General features: G+C 37.8%; 1 protein-coding gene across 9 annotated transcripts in view; it reads right to left on the bottom strand.

Annotated features, from left to right (window-relative positions):
* The window catches only part of SIK3 (SIK family kinase 3), a 245,268-nt gene that overhangs the window by 112,250 nt on the left and 112,112 nt on the right, over positions 1 to 20,906 (bottom strand). For all 9 annotated transcript variants that reach the window (XM_077893645.1, XM_077893651.1, XM_077893649.1 and 6 more), the window contains exon 2: positions 359 to 475. In XM_077893645.1, coding sequence (XP_077749771.1) covers positions 359 to 475 — 117 coding nt within the window. The remainder of the gene's footprint in view (positions 1 to 358; positions 476 to 20,906) is intronic.

Genomic DNA, 20,906 nt, shown 5'->3' on the forward strand with positions numbered 1-20,906 from the left:
TGTTTTAGGATTCAGATATACATAAATAACTTCTTGTCATTTTCTGAGTAATCCATTTGTGTAATCCTCACAAAGAATGGTGCCCAAGTTTTTCTTTTCTTTTTTTTTTTTTTGTGCCCAAGTTTTAAAGAACAAATTTAAAAGGTCTAGGTGGGTAAGGTAGATCTTACTAGTAAACAGCCAGGTAAAACATGAGCACTGAGCAAGAGATAAAAGGGTGGGAAAACAGTAGGATATACATATGAACACAGAAACCAAGAAAAGTTGCAGATATTCACCGAGACACCTTTTCTTCTATACACAAAAGTGACTATTCTGGGTTCTTCATCACCATACACTACATCACTAAGGAACCTACCTGGTAGAGCCTAATGATGTGGGGGTGGCAAAGCATTTTCATAATTTGAACTTCCCGGAAAATCTTCTTTAAGTTTTCTTCATCCAGCTGGGTCTTGTCTATGATCTTGATAGCAACCTGAGAATGGAGGAAGAAAATTTATTCTAATGCATGATTAAAAGCAGTTCACTAAGAAAATTAAATCCATTTTAAAACAATACAAGTTGCCAGCACTTTGTTTACACAATGTCAATGAAGAAAATTATTTTACTCTTTTTAAAAAGACAGGAAATGGATTCCTAGCAAGTTGGTCTCAAAGGAACAGACTCCAAAAGCTAATGGGTCTTTATGCCATTTCTTAAACTGCTCCTACGTAAAACCCTAGACAAAATACTTCATTACTCCAAAGATGTGGTCACAATCTGGGCAAATCATGCTTTGATGCAGACAATGGTATGTTGGGTCTCTTATTAAGATAAAATGTTTATATCACAAGTATATGATAATTTAGTAATATTTGACCAGAAATTCCACAGGGGTGTCCCACATTGCACCAGGTACTTGCATAACTCCACAGTAGTAGAAGTGGTGGTACGATAGTAGCGGTTGCAGCAGTCACTATATACTGAACATCTGCTGTGTGCCAAGCATAATTCTTAGTGCTTTTCAAGTACTAAATCATTTAAGCCTCACAATACCCTACATTATTATTAACCTTATTTCAGAAATAGGGAAACTGAGACACACAGAATAAGTAATTTACCCAAAATAAAGTAATTTACTAGTATGAGGCAGATCCAAGATTAAAGCCCAGGTAGGTTGACTTTACAATCAAATTCTTAATGGTAATGCTATAAAAATCTGAAGATCAAAAAAAAAAATCTGAAGATCCTTCTGTACTGTATATATCCTGTTTCAGCATCAAACATATATTTTGCTCATCATTCTTTAGATATCCAGCAGCACATACATCTTTAAGATTTTATTTATTTGACAGAGAAAGAGACAACAAGCAGAGGGAGAGGAAGAGGGAGAGGAAGCAGTAGACTCCCCCCTGAGCAGGGAGCACGATACGGAGCTCCATCCTAGGACCCAAAGATTATGACCTGAACTGAACGAAGGCAGACACTTAACCAACTGAGCCACCCAGGTGCCCCAGCACATACATTTTAAAACAGAACGAAAGATGAAGAACTTTTTCTAACTTATCAAATCTAAACTTCTTCACTGTTCTTAGTGAAATATTGAAAATATTGTGTTGCCCGCAAATATCTCTGTATTTCTGTCTTGGTCAATTAGCAAATAATCAATGAATATTAGTTTGATGAAGGACCAAGACAAGGTCAATTCTAGCCCCTTTCAATTCTTAAAATTCTGATTCTAAAAAAAAAAAAAATTTTTTAAATTCTCTAATTCTATACACTATCAGAGGGAAAGGAAGCTTATTGAGAAAAAGAAAAGAAAAACAAGGGAAGCAAAATTTCAACAATAAAAATGTTCTGCCCAGAGCAATAAAGACTATATGGAACTATACAAAGTAGATGATTCAAATATAAGAAGAGCTAACATAAAACTAACTTTGGAGTTGTTTCAGATATTCGAATGGGGACTGATAGGAGAAAGGCCCAGGGAGACAAATTTCAGCTCAATCCAAAGAGCATTTAAGCCCTGCCTAATGATGGAATGTGATAAAATGAGCTGGATGCAGCTCAAGCTACAAAGATTAAATCAGATACATCCTTAACTTCAAGAAGCTCACAATCTAGTAGGGAAGAGGCATACATGAAACAGACAACAACACAACATTGGAAATATAGCCAGTAAAGCTATAAGCAAGGTATGATGGTAGAACTGAGGATGGACATGACCTTCACTGGGAGGAGAAGCAGACACAGGGAAAGACCTCACAAACAAAATAGAACTTGAAAAAAGAAAGAATTAGGATAGGCAGGAAAGAGAGTGGGTAATTTTATGAGGAAAAATAGCTGAATCATTAACAAATCTCAGCAGCTGTTCAATCTCCTATAGGAAGCCTTGTCTGTACAGGGGGTATAGCTCAGTGGTAGGGCATCTCGGTGCATATCACCCCAGACCATTACTGTTTCTACTTCTCACTACTGGGCCATATCACATACAGACCTTAACTCCAGTAATTGGTCTAGCATCTGTACTGAATTCTCTAAGAACAGTTCTTTTTTTTTTTTTAATTTTATTTATTTATTTGTTTATGAAAGTCACACATAGAGAGAGAGGCAGAGACACAGGCAGAGGGAGAGGAAGAAGCAGGCTCCATGCACCGGGAGCCCGACGTGGGATTTGATCCCAGGTCTCCAGGATCGGGCCCTGGGCCAAAGGCAGGCGCTAAACCGCTGCGCCACCCAGGGATCCCAGAACAGTTCTTAAAACACAAAAACCACAGTACACAATGTCCTTCTATAGAACAAATCTCTGGGTCTTAATAGTAATTAGTTATTAATAAAAGCTTACAGATGAATGGCACAATATACTTTAGAGACTGCTTTCCTATATGTATAATGAGCTAAGAAACTTGCAGCCATGCTATTGCAGAGCTTCCCATGAGTGTGCTAGAAATGAGTTACAAGGGTACCCAAGGCCATGGGTAGGTGGCAGGGATCACCTCCAGCCTCAGGAAACCTCACTTGTTTACCACAGAGGAAATATTATCATTTTCTCTGTGTGTGCCATGATATATAAAAGATTGGGAAGCAATACTAAGATCTGCTGACCATCAACTGTCCAAGGACTGGGCCTCAAATCCCGTTTTGCCCATGGCTGCCAATGGATGACACAGAAAAAATAATGGGGGTAGAGGGTAGAGGTGGTTAATTAGGGCTTTCAATGCATTTTTGTACTTTTTCACCTACAAGAGAGTACTAAGTCAAACATAATTGAGGAAGTCATAGAGTAGTGCCTCCTGATTCACATGAACTCCTGAGTTTCACTTGCATTCTCAAGCAATAAGATTTTCATAAAGGTAAATAAAGAGAAAACCAAATCTAATCATCCATGAGAACAAAGCTGGCTTCAAGACATTACGCACCTAATATTATTTTTAATTTGATAAAGGTAATGGTATAGTATGCATATAGTTATACATTTCATAACAAGTATATCTGCCTCCCCATAAAGGGAATATGGTCCCATATACTGAAATGTATTCTTATCTTTGCAGGGAAAATGTATTAAGTATAATCTGTTCTTCAGAGGTGGATGTAAAGAGGTTTTAATAGATTAGAACACCAAATTCCTGTCCATTCTTCAATGAGATTCAAGATCCAACAAGACATGGGGGCAAAGCTTTACCTAGCAGCCGAATATGGTATCAACAGGAAGGACTCCAGTGTCCAGCGGCCTAGGTTCAAAACCTTGGAACTGCCCTTTTAATGTATAACCTTGACCCAGCTATTTAATTTTTCTATGGTTCCTTATCTTAAAAAAATGTGGGTAATAACAGAACCTGCACTAAAGGTTGCTGGGGATTGACCAGGCTAATGGATGCAGCCTGCTTAATATATAATGCCTGGCATGTGGTAAACATGCCATCCATATTAATTACAGTACTGCTGTTATTTATGTGTTCATTTTCTGGAATCAAGCCTTAAACGTTAGGCATTCCTTGGCAAAAATGAGATCTGCTTCACTAAAGGACATAATCTGGGATCTCCAACACATCAGTTCCTTACTCAAGGTGCAAGGTGAAGGGGCCAACAAGCGAATAGCTAACAATCTGTGGGCAGCATTCAGAACGAACTGCATGCTTCCAGTTGATGTGGGAGCTTCCAGTTGAAGCTAGGGTGTGGGATGCAGTCAATTGGGGAGCATCACACCGAGCTGCAGGATGGAACCCACAGAAAGATCTGATCCTCAGGGCTGCACCAGGGAGAGCGCACTCTGCTCCTTCAAGGCAGGCCAGGCTCCCTGCCCCTCAAACTAAGCAAACTAAGTACTAACGCCAAGGAGGAGGACACATGTGCTACTTGGCATATGTACCCAAGAGGCCTGCAGAACGGAAAAGATAACCTCCAAAAGCTCAGCTCCTACATTAGCTGCAAATTGGAAGGTGGAGATTTTCTAGAAAATGGAAAAATACCAATGAAACAGAGAAATAACCACGTCAAAGAGCAGGGAGTTGGTGAGCAAGTGTGATTATTTTGAGACTACCTGAAGAGATCGATGATCATGAATTTTCACTGCTACAGGTTGGTGGCAGCTATATAATCAGGGTTTCAGCTGAAAGTAACACATACGCTGCTTGAAAAATGAAATGCGTCCACAGCGAATGGTAAATTGGTAGGTAAACAGAAGATAAACTCTCAAAGAATGTTTTTAGATTTTGGTGCTGAGAATCTATGAATCACATCTTTGTACTTCCACATGAAAAGCCTAACAATTAAAAAAGGAAACTTCCAATATTTTACCAAGAGACCATATATTTCTTAAAGTTTCTTGTTTTACACAGAATTCTTTTCTTCTTGCAAGGAGCAGGATTTTATGAATTGACACTAATATCAATTAAACACGTCATCGTATCCAAGATGTTGCTCCAACAGATACAGCTTGCCTGAAGCCCTCAGGAATTTCTCAACCTGAGATATTCCCATTCGATGAACTCTTTTTCTTGTTGGCATGCAGCATGACAAAAAACTAAATTCAGATCATGCCAAATGTAAAGTCGCAGTTCTTTATTATTCATTCTAGAAGAGGGGAAAAATAGTGATTTCCCCCTTTTAGTTCTCACTTCTAAACCACAGTTCCTTTAACTCTTACCTAATTTTTGCAAGCACAGTAATGTTCACAAGGAATGAAGTTGAAAAAATAGTGCTTTCTTCACAACAGGCAATAATTCATTTGCATATCCTGACACCACATTCATTGGCAAGGTACGGTGACAGAATAAAAACCAATGAGCCAAGGAAAGGTTCAACATTAAGATCTTACCCCTCACCCATCAGAAGTATGTGGGTTCTTTCATGCTGAGATATGCCATGACAAATGGACAGTTAAAGAAAGGAGCCACTTAGGAAGAAAATGCAAAGACCACAAGTGCTAAAATTCCTCCAAAAAGAGAAAGAGCACTCCCCTGAACTAGTATGCAGATGCATGCACAATAATTTCACAAAATACCATAAGCAGACTGAATGCTTTTAAGAAGGGAAGAGAAACATTATGACAGTGTAGAGAAAAGTTTATTTTTTCAACGTTCTCTGAAGCAGCTCTACTTCTCACTGAAATGTCTTAAAATTTAGGCAGATATCAAACTTTTTGCCATTGTGACTTATTTTCAATGGGGCTGTTTTTATGGTAAATTTTGTAACTAAATTTTCATGATCTATTTCTCTATTTCTACATCATTCTCAGTTGAGATCTAATATCATTTTACGGTTGAGATCTGTGCTGTTCAATACAGAACATACCAGCCACATGTGACTACTGAGCACTCAAAATGTGGCCAGTGCAAATTGATGTGCTATGAATGTTAAATATAGACCAGATCTCAAAGCCTTAATATTAAAATAAGAATATAAATTATCTCATTGATAAATTTTAGATTGATTACATGAAGAAATAAATACCTTTTTAGATATAGTAGTCTAAATAAAAAAATCTCATTAAAAACTAATTTCAATGAAAAGGCAACTTATGGAATGGGAGAAAATATTTGTAGACCACGTATCTGATAAGGGGGTTTATATGCAAGATAAACAAGGAATTCACTCAACTCAACAGAAAAAAAAACACACATAACCTGATTTAAAAATGGACAAAGGACCTACACAGGCATTTTCCCAAAGAAGACATACAAATGGCCAACACTTGCACGAAAAGGTGCTGTGTATCACCAATTATCAGGGAACTGCAAATCAAAACCACAATGAGATGCCACCTCACGCCTGTTAGGGTATCTATCAACAAAAATGAGAGAACAGATGCTAGCACAGATAATGGAGAAGAGGGAACCCTGGTGCAGCACTGCTGGTGGGAATGCAAACAGGTAGTCACTATAGAAAAACAGTATGGAGGTTCCTTAAGAAACTGAAAATAGAACTACATATGATCTAGCAATCCCACTCCCGAGTGTATATCCAGAGGAAATGAAATCACTATCTCACAGAGATATCTGTACTCCCATGTTCACTGCAGCATTATTCACAATGGCCAACGTATGGAAACAACCTAAGTGTCTGTCAACGGATGAATGGATAAATTTTGAAAATGTAGCATATCTATCTATATATCTGTATCTATACACACACACAAAATGCAATATTAACCACCCTTAAAGAAGAAAATCCTGTCATTTGTGAGGACACAGATGAATGTGGAGGGCACTGTGCCAAGTGAAGTAAGTCAGAGAGAGAAAGACAACCACATTACTACATGGTATTACTCATATGTAGAATCCTTAAAAAAAAAAAAAAGAAAAGAAAAGAAAGTCAAACTCATAGAAACAGAAAACATGTAAGTGAGTGCCAGGGGCTGGGGGGTGGGAGAAATAGGGACAGGCTGGTAAAAGGATACAAACTTTACAAGGAATGAGTAAGGCCTGAGGATCGAATGTAAAACACTGTGAGTAGGTGAGTAATAACTGAAATTTGCTAAGATAATAGAATTTAAATGTTCTCATCAAAAACAAACAGCAAAGGCAAATATGTGAAGATGAACGTGTTAATTAACTCAATCAGAGGAGTCCTACATAACGTATACGTGTAACAAAAAAACACGTTGTACACTTCTAAGACCTTACAATTTTGTCAATTATACCTCAATAAAAGCTGGGGGGAAAACCCAACTAGTTTTACCTGTTTCTTTTTTTTTTTTTTTACCTGTTTCTTTTTAATCTTTTAAATATGACTACTTGAAAATTTTAAATATATATGTGGCCCACATGTTAGATGATGCCAGTAAGCTGCCAGCTACAGCACACATTACACGAAAGTGACTTCTGAAATCCTGGACTCAATATTGAGAATTGCCAGTTACTGATCTCGAAGAAACTTGGCAGGTTGCAATGCACTCAATTTTCAAACACTGCCTTGGGAGAGAATCTTAAATTAGGTCTCAAAAGTTGCATTCCAAGAACTCAATTTAATTCCATTAAAAAATGTTTATTGAACAACTGATTGGCTGAGGGCAGCGCTCCCATGCAGCTCGCTAGAGGCTGCTCTCAACAGGGTTCTGTGAGAGAATTAAGTTTTACACTCTTAACATAGCAGTTCAAAAATGTTTTGGTCTCAGGACTCCTTTTCTCAAAAATTATTGAGACCTTCAAAGAAGTTTTGTTTGCATGAGTAATATCTATCCATGTTTACTTACAAAATGGATTAAGATTAAAACCAGAAATTAAAACAAAAATTTAAAACATAAGAATACACAAGCACACATTTCATCAGCCATCAGAGTAATTATATCAGTCATCATGTAGTCCCTCGAAACCACCTTGTATAACTGTGAGAGGATGAGAGTGGAAAATGAAAATAATGTTTTCTTATGAAAACAATGTTGACCTCAGAGATTCACTGAAAGAGTTCTAGAGGCTCTTTTGGGGCTCCCTGAATGAAACTTTGAGTACAACTTCCCTGAGGCATTATTATATGTGATGAATTAACTTCTCCCCTATAATCTAGAATGGTATTTTTTAGGAAAACTGAAAAATTAGTAACTCAAATATTTTTCTGTGGGACTTAACTCATTCCCAGTAGAGAATGGCTTCTAGTAAAGGAATCAGAATGCCTTTGCAAAACCAAACCAAACCAAATCTGTTTTTCTTTTAAATTAACTGCAAAATAGAATTGTCATCAGAATACAGGTTTAAAAGAAAGCCCACTGCATATTCTCAGACCATAATGCCTTGAAATTAGAACTAAATCACAACAAGAAGTTTGGAAGGACCTCAAACACGTGGAGGTTAAGGACCATCCTGCTAAAAGATAAAAGGGTCAACCAGGAAATTAAGGAGGAATTAAAAAGATTCATGGAAACTAATGAGAATGAAGATACAACCGTTCAAAATCTTTGGGATGCTGCAAAAGCAGTCCTAAGGGGGAAATACATCGCAATACAAGCATCCATTCAAAAACTGGAAAGAACTCAAATACAGAAGCTAACCTTACACATAAAGGAGCTAGAGAAAAAACAGCAAATAGATCCTACACCCAAGAGAAGAAGGGAGTTAATAAAGATTCGAGCAGAACTCAACGAAATCGAGACCAGAAGAACTGTGGAACAGATCAACAGAACCAGGAGTTGGTTCTTTGAAAGAATTAATAAGATAGATAAACCATTAGCCAGCCTTATTAAAAAGAAGAGAGAGAAGACTCAAATTAATAAAATCATGAATGAGAAAGGAGAGATCACTACCAACACCAAGGAAATACAAACGATTTTAAAAACATATTATGAACAGCTATACGCCAATAAATTAGGCAATCTAGAAGAAATGGACGCATTCCTGGAAAGCCACAAACTACCAAAACTGGAACAGGAAGAAATAGAAAACCTGAACAGGCCAATAACCAGGGAGGAAATTGAAGCAGTCATCAAAAACCTCCCAAGACACAAGAGTCCAGGGCCAGATGGCTTCCCAGGGGAATTTTATCAAACATTTAAAGAAGAAACCATACCTATTCTCCTAAAGCTGTTTGGAAAGATAGAAAGAGATGGAGTACTTCCAAATTCGTTCTATGAGGCCAGCATCACCTTAATTCCAAAACCAGACAAAGACCCCACCAAAAAGGAGAATTACAGACCAATATCCCTGATGAACATGGATGCAAAAATTCTCAACAAGATACTGGCCAATAGGATCCAACAATACATTAAGAAAATTATTCACCATGACCAAGTAGGATTTATCCCTGGGACACAAGGCTGGTTCAACACCCGTAAAACAATCAATGTGATTCATCATATCAGCAAGAGAAAAACCAAGAACCATATGATCCTCTCATTGGATGCAGAGAAAGCATTTGACAAAATACAGCATCCATTCCTGATCAAAACTCTTCAGAGTGTAGGGATAGAGGGAACATTCCTCGGCATCTTAAAAGCCATCTATGAAAAGCCCACAGCAAATATCATTCTCAATGGGGAAGCACTGGGAGCCTTTCCCCTAAGATCAGGAACAAGACAGGGATGTCCACTCTTACCACTGCTGTTCAACATAGTACTGGAAGTCCTAGCCTCAGCAATCAGACAACAAAAAGACTTATTAAAGGCATTCAAATTGGCAAAGAAGAAGTCAAACTCTCCCTCTTCGCTGATGACATGATACTCTACATAGAAAACCCAAAAGTCTCCACCCCAAGATTGCTAGAACTCATACAGCAATTCGGTAGCGTGGCAGGATACAAAATCAATGCCCAGAAGTCAGTGGCATTTCTATACACTAACAATGAGACTGAAGAAAGAGAAATTAAGGAGTCAATCCCATTTACAATTGCACCCAAAAGCATAAGATACCTAGGAATAAACCTAACCAAAGATGTAAAGGATCTATACCCTCAAAACTATAGAACACTTCTGAAAGAAATTGAGGAAGACACAAAGAGATGGAAAAATATTCCATGCTCATGGATTGGCAGAATTAATATTGTGAAAATGTCAATGTTACCCAGGGCAATATACACGTTTAATGCAATCCCTATCAAAATACCATGGACTTTCTTCAGAGAGTTAGAACAAATTATTTTAAGATTTGTGTGGAATCAGAAAAGACCCCGAATAGCCAGGGGAATTTTAAAAAAGAAAACCATATCTGGGGGCATCACAATGCCAGATTTCAGGTTGTACTACAAAGCTGTGGTCATCAAGACAGTGTGGTACTGGCACAAAAACAGACATATAGATCAGTGGAACAGAATAGAGAATCCAGAAGTGGACCCTGAACTTTATGGGCAACTAATATTCGATAAAGGAGGAAAGACTATCCATTGGAAGAAAGACAGTCTCTTCAATAAATGGTGCTGGGAAAATTGGACATCCACATGCAGAAGAATGAAACTAGACCACTCTCTTTCACCATACACAAAGATAAACTCAAAATGGATGAAAGATCTAAATGTGAGACAAGATTCCATCAAAATCCTAGAGAAGAACACAGGCAACACCCTTTTTGAACTCGGCCACAGTAACTTCTTGCAAGATACATCCACGAAGGCAAAAGAAACAAAAGCAAAAATGAACTATTGGGACTTCATCAAGATAAGAAGCTTTTGCACAGCAAAGGATACAGTCAACAAAACTCAAAGACAACCTACAGAATGGGAGAAGATATTTGCAAATGACCTATCAGATAAAGGGCTAGTTTCCAAGATCTATAAAGAACTTATTAAACTCAACACCAAAGAAACAAACAATCCAATCATGAAATGGGCAAAAGACATGAACAGAAATCTCACAGAGGAAGACATAGACATGGCCAACATGCACATGAGAAAATGCTCTGCATCACTTGCCATCAGGGAAATACAAATCAAAACCACAATGAGATACCACCTCACACCAGTGAGAATGGGGAAAATTAACAAGGCAGGAAACAACAAATGTTGGAGAGGATGCGGAGAAAAGGGAACCCTCTTACACTGTTGGTGGGAATGTGAACTGGTGCAGCCACTCTGGAAAACTGTATGGAGGTTCCTCAAAGAGTTAAAAATAGACCTGCCCTACGACCCAGCAATTGCACTGTTGGGGATTTACCCCAAAGATACAAATGCAATGAAACGCCGGGACACCTGCACCCCGATGTTTATAGCAGCAATGGCCACGATAGCCAAACTGTGGAAGGAGCCTCGGTGTCCAACGAAAGATGAATGGATAAAGAAGATGTGGTTTATGTATACAATGGAATATTACTCAGCTATTAGAAATGACAAATACCTACCATTTGCTTCAACGTGGATGGAACTGGAGGGTATCATGCTGAGTGAAGTAAGCCAGTCGGAGAAGGACAAACATTATATGTTCTCATTCATTTGGGGAATATAAATAATAGTGAAAGGGAATATAAGGGAAGGGGGAAGAAATGTGTGGGAAATATCAGAAAGGGAGACAGAACGTAAAGACTGCTAACTCTGGGAAACGAACCAGGGGTGGTGGAAGGGGAGGAGGGCGGGGGGTGGGAGTGAATGGGTGACGGGCACTGGGGGTTATTCTGTATGTTAGTAAATTGAACACCAATAAAAAATAAATTAAAAAAATAAAAAAAATAAAACAAAGGGAGTGCTCAAAAAAAAATAAAAATAAAAATAAAAGAAAGCCCAAATCACCACAGGATACACAAGCTAGACTATAAGGCTAAACCTGCAAGGCAGTAAATGGCCATTATTAATGATGTGCCCTGTGGCTGTGGTCAAGATGTAGGCTGGCCATATTCTTGGGAAATCCAGACTCCTGTACCAGAACCAATCAAGGAGGACTCCATATTTGAGTCAGTAACAAATAGTCAAATCAAGTTCTAAGGGGCAAAGCCAAGACATATATTTGGGAAGAACTAATTATTCTATCCATTTTACAGACCAATCACAGCTGTTTTTGGAAAAACACACAGCTGTGAAATCTAAAGATTGACTGAGATGTTAGGATTCCAGCCAACTCTAGACAGGAGGACTCAACATGACCACCAAAAGGAAGAGTAAATCAGCTTCCAATGAACTCCAATGGAAATAGTTCACAATATCTAGTAGAATTTTAGGTGACTTATTTTTCTATACTTCCCTGCTTTGGCTGTACTAAACAGTAAAAACGAAATCATCTGTGCACTTACAATGTCTGGAGGATAGAGAATTGTGAGCTTACCGATATTAAAAAACAGGCCATGAACCATGCATTATTCTTGGTAGAATTCTTAAGATGGAACATGGTCATACTGTGCATAATTAATCAATGGAAATTTTCTGGTGATTATTTAGAATTCAAGGCTTAGAAGGGAATTTTTTCAGACAAAAAGAAAATTATTTCTCAGTTCCAATAATTCCCATCTGGTTACCATTTACCCTCTCAGAAAGCAGAAGTCCTAGGAGTATCTCTAACGTAACAGGCCACTGTCTCAGCCACACTGACATTACTACCACTGCTGTTATTTCAGCATTTGCACAGAGCCACATTTTGTATGCTTTCTAGAACAGTAAATCAACCCCTGGCTTTTAATTGCCTACTGAAATGAACTGAACAAGAAGATATTTAGAAAGGGGGGGGAGGGGAGTGGAGAAGAGAAAGGAGTTGACAATAAGAAAGAAGAATTACAAAAAAAAAAAAAGAAAGAAAGAAAGAATTACTTACAAATATCAGTGCCCAGTCCGTTCTCAGGTCTCTATTTCGGTCAAGCATGGCTTCAAAGTTTAAGAGGGAGATATAGAATTGGACTGATCGCTTAATTCCCAGGTTAGGGACCTACTTAAAAGAACACCCTGCAGCCCTTAAAGAAAAGGCAGGAGGGGAAAGAGCAGGAAAGGGAGAGTGAGGCTGAAGAACGCAGGGCAAACAGGAGCTACTTGGAACACAGACGGATTGAGCAGGAAGGCTCTCAAGAGATAGGAAAAGGATTAACAGCGGTTTAACAAGGAAGCTCCAATGGTTGAAAGTGGCCACCAAAGAATAGTTCTAAGAAAATGGTCTTAGATAAAAATAGGAACTGTCACAGCAATGTTCTGAAATAAAAGAAAAACAAGGAGCAGCAGTTAGTCCCAGGCAAAGTTTGAAGTTATGGTGGAAAATGTATCTATGAAGGATGGCATCTGAGTCCCCAGGAAGAAAGATTAGACATGTGGGTAAAACTTGGCAATGACCTCGATTGTGAAGTTAGGAGGAGGCAGAAACCTGGAATGGATTTCAAGATGAATTTTCTTAATGAAGTACATGCTACTCTTTTCCTGGAGTGCCAGCTCATAGGTAAAAATAACACACACTCACAGAAAGATTGTGCTCTTCCCAAGAACGGCATTTGTCAAGGAGCCTGTGTACCATTAAGCACATTTCGATGTAGCACCTAGAACAGTCAAAGCTTTTTAAAGCACCAGCTGGAAAGAAAGCTGAACTCAACTGGCAGTCGTAACTTTCTTATATTTCCCCAATGGAGATCTATTACACTGAGCATCTTGCTGACCTTACAATGGTAGTGTTGTTCCTGATGAACAAAGTCAGCAACAGTTCATATTTGAAGTTGTTTAAAATTATAGTAAGATGCCCCCAAGGCCTAATAAGATAGCCTGCAGTAGCAAAAGGTTGAGTGAACCAAGGGAACTTGATAAGAGCTGGAAAACGACCCTAAATTCCTCATCTCTTACATTTGCCGATTATTTGGCAATGAGAACAAGGGGAAGCAATCTCTATTATCAGAGAGCATCATAGCCTATTTCTGAAAGTTACTTGTCATGCATTCTTACACGCCAGCACTGTGAGCTGTCATGATGTACATCTGTGTCAAACCAGGCTTTCTAGTCTGAACGCTGATGACATTGGACTCTCTTCCCTGGGGCAGCCCAGAATTAGAGAGCCAGCTTCCCTGCACCCACTAGGAACACTGCACCAAGTACCTTCTAATGGTCTTTTAATCACAGCTGCACACCATTAGTGCTGGCAGAAAAAATGCCTCTCTGGGATTCCAGCAAAATGGGAATATTTTGTGTGATGGCTTTTTTGCATTTATTCTGGCTTCAACGAGTTCCTTATAGTTAATGGTCATCACATTTTCAAATCAAACAGATTTTATAGTTCCATAATTAATGTGTTCCATGGGCTGAATAATGAAGTTTAAGTAACTTAAATCACTCCTCTGGATAGTCTAATAGTAAACATTAATTCTCAATTTCTGATATTTATTCTAAAGGCAGGAAGAAGATGATTAACCCTGCCACTAAAAATATAAAAATTTGTTCTATTAAAATGTAATTCATTGTCATGTGTATTATTATTGTGTATATCTTATGTATGTTAACAGTTTTATACCCATTAAATGTAAAAACACAACTACATGAAGTATGTACTTAATATAACAGACTTAACATTTAGTAAGATTGTTTGTCCTTTCCCTTAGCAGGATTACATGCATCCGAAATTCTGACCTTCTAAGATAGTCCTAAACTGACATTACAGTACAAGTCTGGACTTCTGAAGTTTCTAAAGTTATCATCAAGGATTTTAAGTTATCATAATCATGTACTGTCTGGCTGAAATGGTGAATACAATTAATAACAGTGAGGGTCTTTTTTAAGCATTTAAAGTATCCACAATTTAAGCAAAAACCAAACCATTACACTGTCTTCTGGGTCTTCTTTTGATCTTAACAAGACTGTTTTTAAGCAAATTGATATGACCCATAACTCACTGCCAGAAAGACCAAAAAAAATCTCCAGATATCAAAAATAGTTTCATTTAAAATAGACATATTTGCATAAATATCTCCTTAAAAGAACAACAGATCATGAGAAACATCATCCAGAAAATCACAAGGAATAAGATTGATGAGATGAGAGAATAGAGAGAATGTAGAGATGTACAAGGAAATAAAACGTTCGTTGAGAATAACTTCATACTAAAAATAATTATCCCTCCATGTTTAAAAGTCCTTTTGAATTTTCCTGAGGTCTTTGGGTCACAGATTTCTACAGAGAACACAATGACATTCTTTGAAACAAAGTCAAACAAAACCCCGCCAACAATGTACTTTTCTGAGTAGAAGATGGCACAGAATAAAGAGCTCAGGGTAGGAATGACATCAAAACTAACATACACAGTAGCACAATCTTTTCCCTTCTGAACAAAATCTTGCTGATAGAATAAATACCGAAAGAAAGAAGAAAGAAAGAAAAAAAGAAGGAAGGAAGGAAGGAAGGAAGGAAGGAAGGAAGGAAGGAAGGAAGGAAGGAAAGAAAGAAAGAAAGAAAGAAAGAAAGAAAGAAAGAAAGAAAGAAAGAAAGAAAGAAAGAAAGAAAAGGAAAAGAAAAAAAAAGAAAAGAAAGGAAAAGAAAAAAGAAAAAAGAAAGGAAAAGAGGAAAAAAGAAAAGAAAAAGGAGGAAAGGGAAGGGGAGGGGAGGGTTACTCTAGCTAATTTTGGGTAAAGGTTCAGAAACAGACAAAACTTTTTAGAACCCTCAGGCTCTGGAGAACAATTTGGAAATCACTGGGACGGCCAAAGAGCACTGGACTGAGAGCTGGGACCTAGGGCTCCACTCCCAATTCCATCACTAAAATATATCTATGGCAGACCTACAAGTGACCAACTCTATTCCTCAACGTCCTGATCGACTACATAGATGTGTGCCTGTGTGTACTAAAAAGCAGGGTTATCAAGACAAAGGCAAAAAAAAAAAAAAAAAAAAAAAAAGACAAAGGCTCTCACTGGGCCAATTCCTAATGAGAACTCTGAAAGAGTCTGGTTTTGCCTCTTTTAATTTTTTTTTAACTTCTAAGTTTCTTTCACATAAAACAGAATCACTAATTAGATAACTCTCAATCTCAAACAATTAAAATATTCAAGCCACCTACTTTTACAGTGCTATCTAATGTAGGACCTTTTCCTAAGGAAAAAAAGCTGCATTTACCATAGCAGAGATAACCTCAGAGATTTTACTCCTAAGTATTACTCTTACTTAAATTAAGCAGCAAGTGTATTAAACTAAAGCATACCACCACTGTTTACCTAGGAAAAACCCTGGCATTTGCTGCTAATATTTTCACTCTTGGTAAAATCAATGTCTCCCACATTGAAACTATTAATACTAAATAATCAATTAAATTAATTTCCATCCCACTTACAGAAAACCATGGTAGAGTAAATTAAATGGAATGTGATAACAGCCACAAATAAATCAAACTAATTAAACCATAAAATACAACTGAACTAAAAAGACAACTGAAACCAAAAACCCAAGTCTAAGATCTTGGGAATATTATCCAAATAAAGTTTCCATCTATAGCATGAATCTTAGAAATGAAAAAACTGAAGTGTCCAGCTTAGTTTGTTTTACATTTTTTCCTTTGTGTTTTAGACAAGTATATTAAACATAACGTAACAAGAATAGCTAAAATATACTGAGCACTTAATGTGTGCCATGGTATTGTTACTTTCTTTTTACTTTTTATCATAAAACACTTCAGAAATACACAAAAGTAAAGTAATACAATTAACCATCAATCAGCTTCAAAAACCATAAACTCATCACCAATTTTGCTTCATCTATACCTCCACCAATTTCATCCAAAATCCTAATCACCTTATTTCATCTGGAAATATTTCAATATGTATCAATAAAAAGGATTCACATTCTTTTTTATTTTTATTTTTTTAGGACCTTATTTATTTATTCATGAGAGACACAGAGAGAGAGGTAGAAACACAGCCAGTGGGAGAAGCAGGCTCCCTGAAGGGATCCTGATGTGAGACTCGATTCCAGGACTCTGGGATCACACCCTGAGCTAAAGGCAGACGCTCAACCACTGAGCCACTCAGGCACCCCTCACATTCTTTTTTAGAAAATATAACCATGGAAGCATTACCGCACTGGAAAAAATTCACAATAATTACAGGCATTAGCTCTTCATCCTCTCAACAACCCTACCAAGTAAGCACTGTGATTATTCCCATGAAACACTGACACAACACACAGCAATGAAGTAATCTGCCCAGGTAAGACAGTACTAGTCCATGGAGGCAGGATTTAAACCAAGGTAGTGGAGCTCTAGAACCTGAGCCCTTAACTACACTATGCTTTGCTGCCTCTGAAAACTAGATTTTATGGTATAATGAGTTCTAAAAAATCAATACAGAAAATTGGCTCATAAAGGAATTAATGACAGACAACATCAGAAGTCAGCAAAAGTTTGAACCAGGGAAAATATATTACATTACCTCACCTCTCCTCCTTTCTTCACCTTCTACAGATATGCCTCATGAACATCTCAACCTTCCTCCATTTATCATAATGTTAGTCATTATAAGGTTTATTCTTTTCACTGCAACCAGCTCTACCAGGTCAAAAGTAAAGTAATATTTAGGTAAATAAACTGATATTTAGGAGGCACTCTGCCCAGCTGTCATCAAAAAAGACTGACTGGATAGAATCTTACTCAAAATTAAATATTCTCTACAGAAGTCATATGGTATGTAACAGAGAGATGCTATGGTGGCCAACCTCCAATGAGGCCACACACATAATGATATACATATTTACACCTCGGTGTAATCTCTTCCCTCACCTCCTGCTGGAGTTGGAGGTTTTGAGGAAGTAAGGGGCAATGTTTGAGAAACCCAGAGGAAAAGCAACTGTGGGTGGTTTCAAAGAACTACAGGCAACATCTTTATAACCTGAGGGTGTCCTCCAGCCACCAAAGAGTTAGTCATAAAGTCACAAGGAATCAATTCTACCAATAGCCCAAACAGTCTTGGAAGTGAGTTCTTTCCCATTGGAGCCTCCAGATGAGAACATAATCTACCCAATACTTTGATTGCAACTTTTTGAGACCCTGATTGGAGGACTAGGCTGAGCCATGCCAGACCTCCTGATCCATAGCAACTGTGAGATAATAAATGTGTACTCTTTTAAGCTGTTAAGTTTTAGTTACGCGACAATGGAAAAAAATTTTAAGATTTTATTTACTCATTTGACAGATGGAGAGCACAAGCATGTGGACTGGCAGGCAGAGGGAGAGGGAGAAGGAGAAGCAGACTCCCCGAGGAGCAGGGAGCCTGATGTGGGGCTCGATCCTACTACCCCAGGATCATGACCTGAGCCGAAGTCAGACACTTAACTGCCTGAGCCACCCAGGCCCCCCCACAACAATGGAAAATTAATACCTCATGGTTCTTTATGATTTAGGTAACTCTCACCTCGAAAAAATTTTAGGCCAGGGAAATCTCTTCCATAATTTATGGTATAGAAATCTAGCAGTTTTTTTTTTTTTTAAAGATTTTATCTATTTATTCATGAGAGAGAGAGAGAGAGTGAGGAGGAGGGGTAGAGACACAGGCAGAGGGAGAAGCAGGCTTCCTGCAAGGAGCCCGATGTGGGACTGGACCCCGGATCCCGGGATCATGCCCCAAGCCAATCGCAGACGCTCAACCGCTGAGCCCCCCAGGTGTCCCAGTCCAGCAGTTTCAAAAAGAATTCAAGCATATGAACAGAATTAAAGCTCTTTCTTGAGAAAAGTTCTGGCCCTATTCATAAGGATTCTGGCAAACCCTTTCTGTGAAAGGTAGGTAAAATCTTCATTGGAAAAAGTAAGCATGCCAGACTCATTAGTTTTCAAAACAGCTACTTTTGTCACCTGCAAAGATGGTACCAAAAGCATGTGTATATGGTGACTTCTTTCCAAAAAGAACAATATGGAAAAGGGGAGAAAGAGAACTTTACAGCACAGAAACTTGACAAACACACCTCAGCCCAGTGATCAGTGATAAGTCATGTTGATAGCATCTACCCTTGATATATTGTGGTGAGAAGAGCACTTTCTCTTTGTCGTCTTCCTCCCTTAAAGCCCATAAGCCCTGTCTCATCACCACAAAGACATCAAGCAATTCCAATAGAGAGGCATTCTACAAAATACCTGACCAGGTCTCCTCAAAGCTGTCAAGGTCATCAAGAACAAGTGAAGTATGAGAAAACTATCACAGCCAAGAGGAGCCTAGAGATATGATGACTAAATCTAGTGTTTATCCTTGTCTGTATTCTGACATGAAGAAAAAGACATTAGGTAAAAACTAAGGAAATCTGAATGAATGCTAGACTTCAGTTAATAATGTAGGAATATAGGTTCATTAAAAGTGATAAACATACTATATTAATGTAAGGTATGAATGAATAATGGGGGAACTGGGTGTGGGGCATTTGGAAACAACAATATTAGCAACTCTTCTATAAGTCTAAAACTATTCTAAAAAAATTTATTAAATTTTTAAAATAACCATATGCATTTCATTTCAAACATCACAACAAAATACTCTGCTCTTCTGGTACTACATTCACTACATTCAAGTTCATCTCTATTATGTTAATTAACTTTGATTTAATGCTAGAGACACCAGGGATGCCTGGGTGGCTCAGCAGTTCGACGCCTGCCTTTGTTTGGCTCAGGGCATGATCCCAGAGACCTGGGATCGAGTCCCACATCGGGCTCCCTGCGTGGAGCCTGCTTCTCCCTCTGCCTATGTCTCTGCCTCACTTTCTCTGTGTCTCTCATGAATAAATAAATAAGATCTTAAAAAAAAAAAATGCTAGAGACACCAGACCAAAATCAGTTTTCCATTCTTTCCTCAAATCCAATAGCCAGAAAGCTCAATAAAGTTAACATTTTACACTAGACATATATCCAGGGTCAAAAATAAGTTTCCATATGAAAGATATTTTGGAATATTTTTTAAAGTGTACTACCGAAGAATCCTTTTTTTTTCTTTTCTCTTTCCTTCTTTCTTTCCTTTTCTTTTTCTTTCCTTTTTTTTACATAGTTTGTGAACCTGATAGCAAGTCATGGACAAATTCTGCTTTATGGTGGAGTACTGTGCAGGGCTGGGAAATACATTTTCTCACTTGGATTGCTTCCTTTTGCTTAATAATGTAAGTTAAAGAACTCATCATTGGTGTTGGTTGCTTTCATTGCCAGAAAGTAAACACTAAGTGAACTGTGGTAGCTAGGGTTAGCCTAAGTTTTCTGGTAAAATTATATCCATTTCCCTTCTCCCCTACACTATTTGGCTCTTATTCTTTTAAACGTGTTTTAAAGTTTTTCGTCTATAGACCTTTTACTAAAAGATATTTAAAATTCTTTCCAAAAGTAGACTTTTAAAAAAATTTACAAATATTTAGCCAGAGTAAGGACAAGCAATTCATTAAGAACACATTAACAACACAAATAATCACATTAATATTTCCCCTTAGCAGTTTCCCTGCTTTGTGGTATTTTAGTTCTTTTTTAGAAAACAGCTGTATTGAGGTATTATTCACATACAGTTTGCCCATTTAAAGTGTGCATTTCAATGTTTTTTAGTATATTCACAGGGTAGTGCAACCATCACAACAATCTAATTTTGAACACTTTGTCCCCCTAAAAGAAATCCCATATCCATAGGCTGCCACTACCTGTCCCCCCACTCCCTACCAACTACTAACCTACTTTCCATCTCTATAAATTTGCCTATACTGAGCATTTCACAGAAATGGAGTCCTATAATATGTGGTCTTTTACCATAATGTTTTTGAGAGACATCCATGTTGTAGCACGGACCAGTATTTCATTACCACATTTTAATGATCCAGTGGATAGCTTTCTAAGTGTTTCCACATTTTGGCTATTATGAATAATGTTGCTATGGACATTCATGTAAAATCTTTGTGTGGAGGTGTTTTCATTTGAATTTAAATGCAGGAGTGCAATCCTGGGTCATATGGCAACTCCAAATGTTAATACTTTTGGAAATTTTAAGGAAATGGCAAAGTGGCTATATCATTTTACACTCCCATCAGCAATGCAAGAGAAGATTCTAACATCTCTACATCTTCACCAATATCAGTGCTCCTGGTCATAATATTTATTATAGCCATCCTAATGGGTATCTCATCGT

Source organism: Canis aureus, chromosome 3 (assembly GCF_053574225.1).
Source record: "Canis aureus isolate CA01 chromosome 3, VMU_Caureus_v.1.0, whole genome shotgun sequence".
NCBI classification, from domain to species: domain Eukaryota; kingdom Metazoa; phylum Chordata; class Mammalia; order Carnivora; family Canidae; genus Canis; species Canis aureus.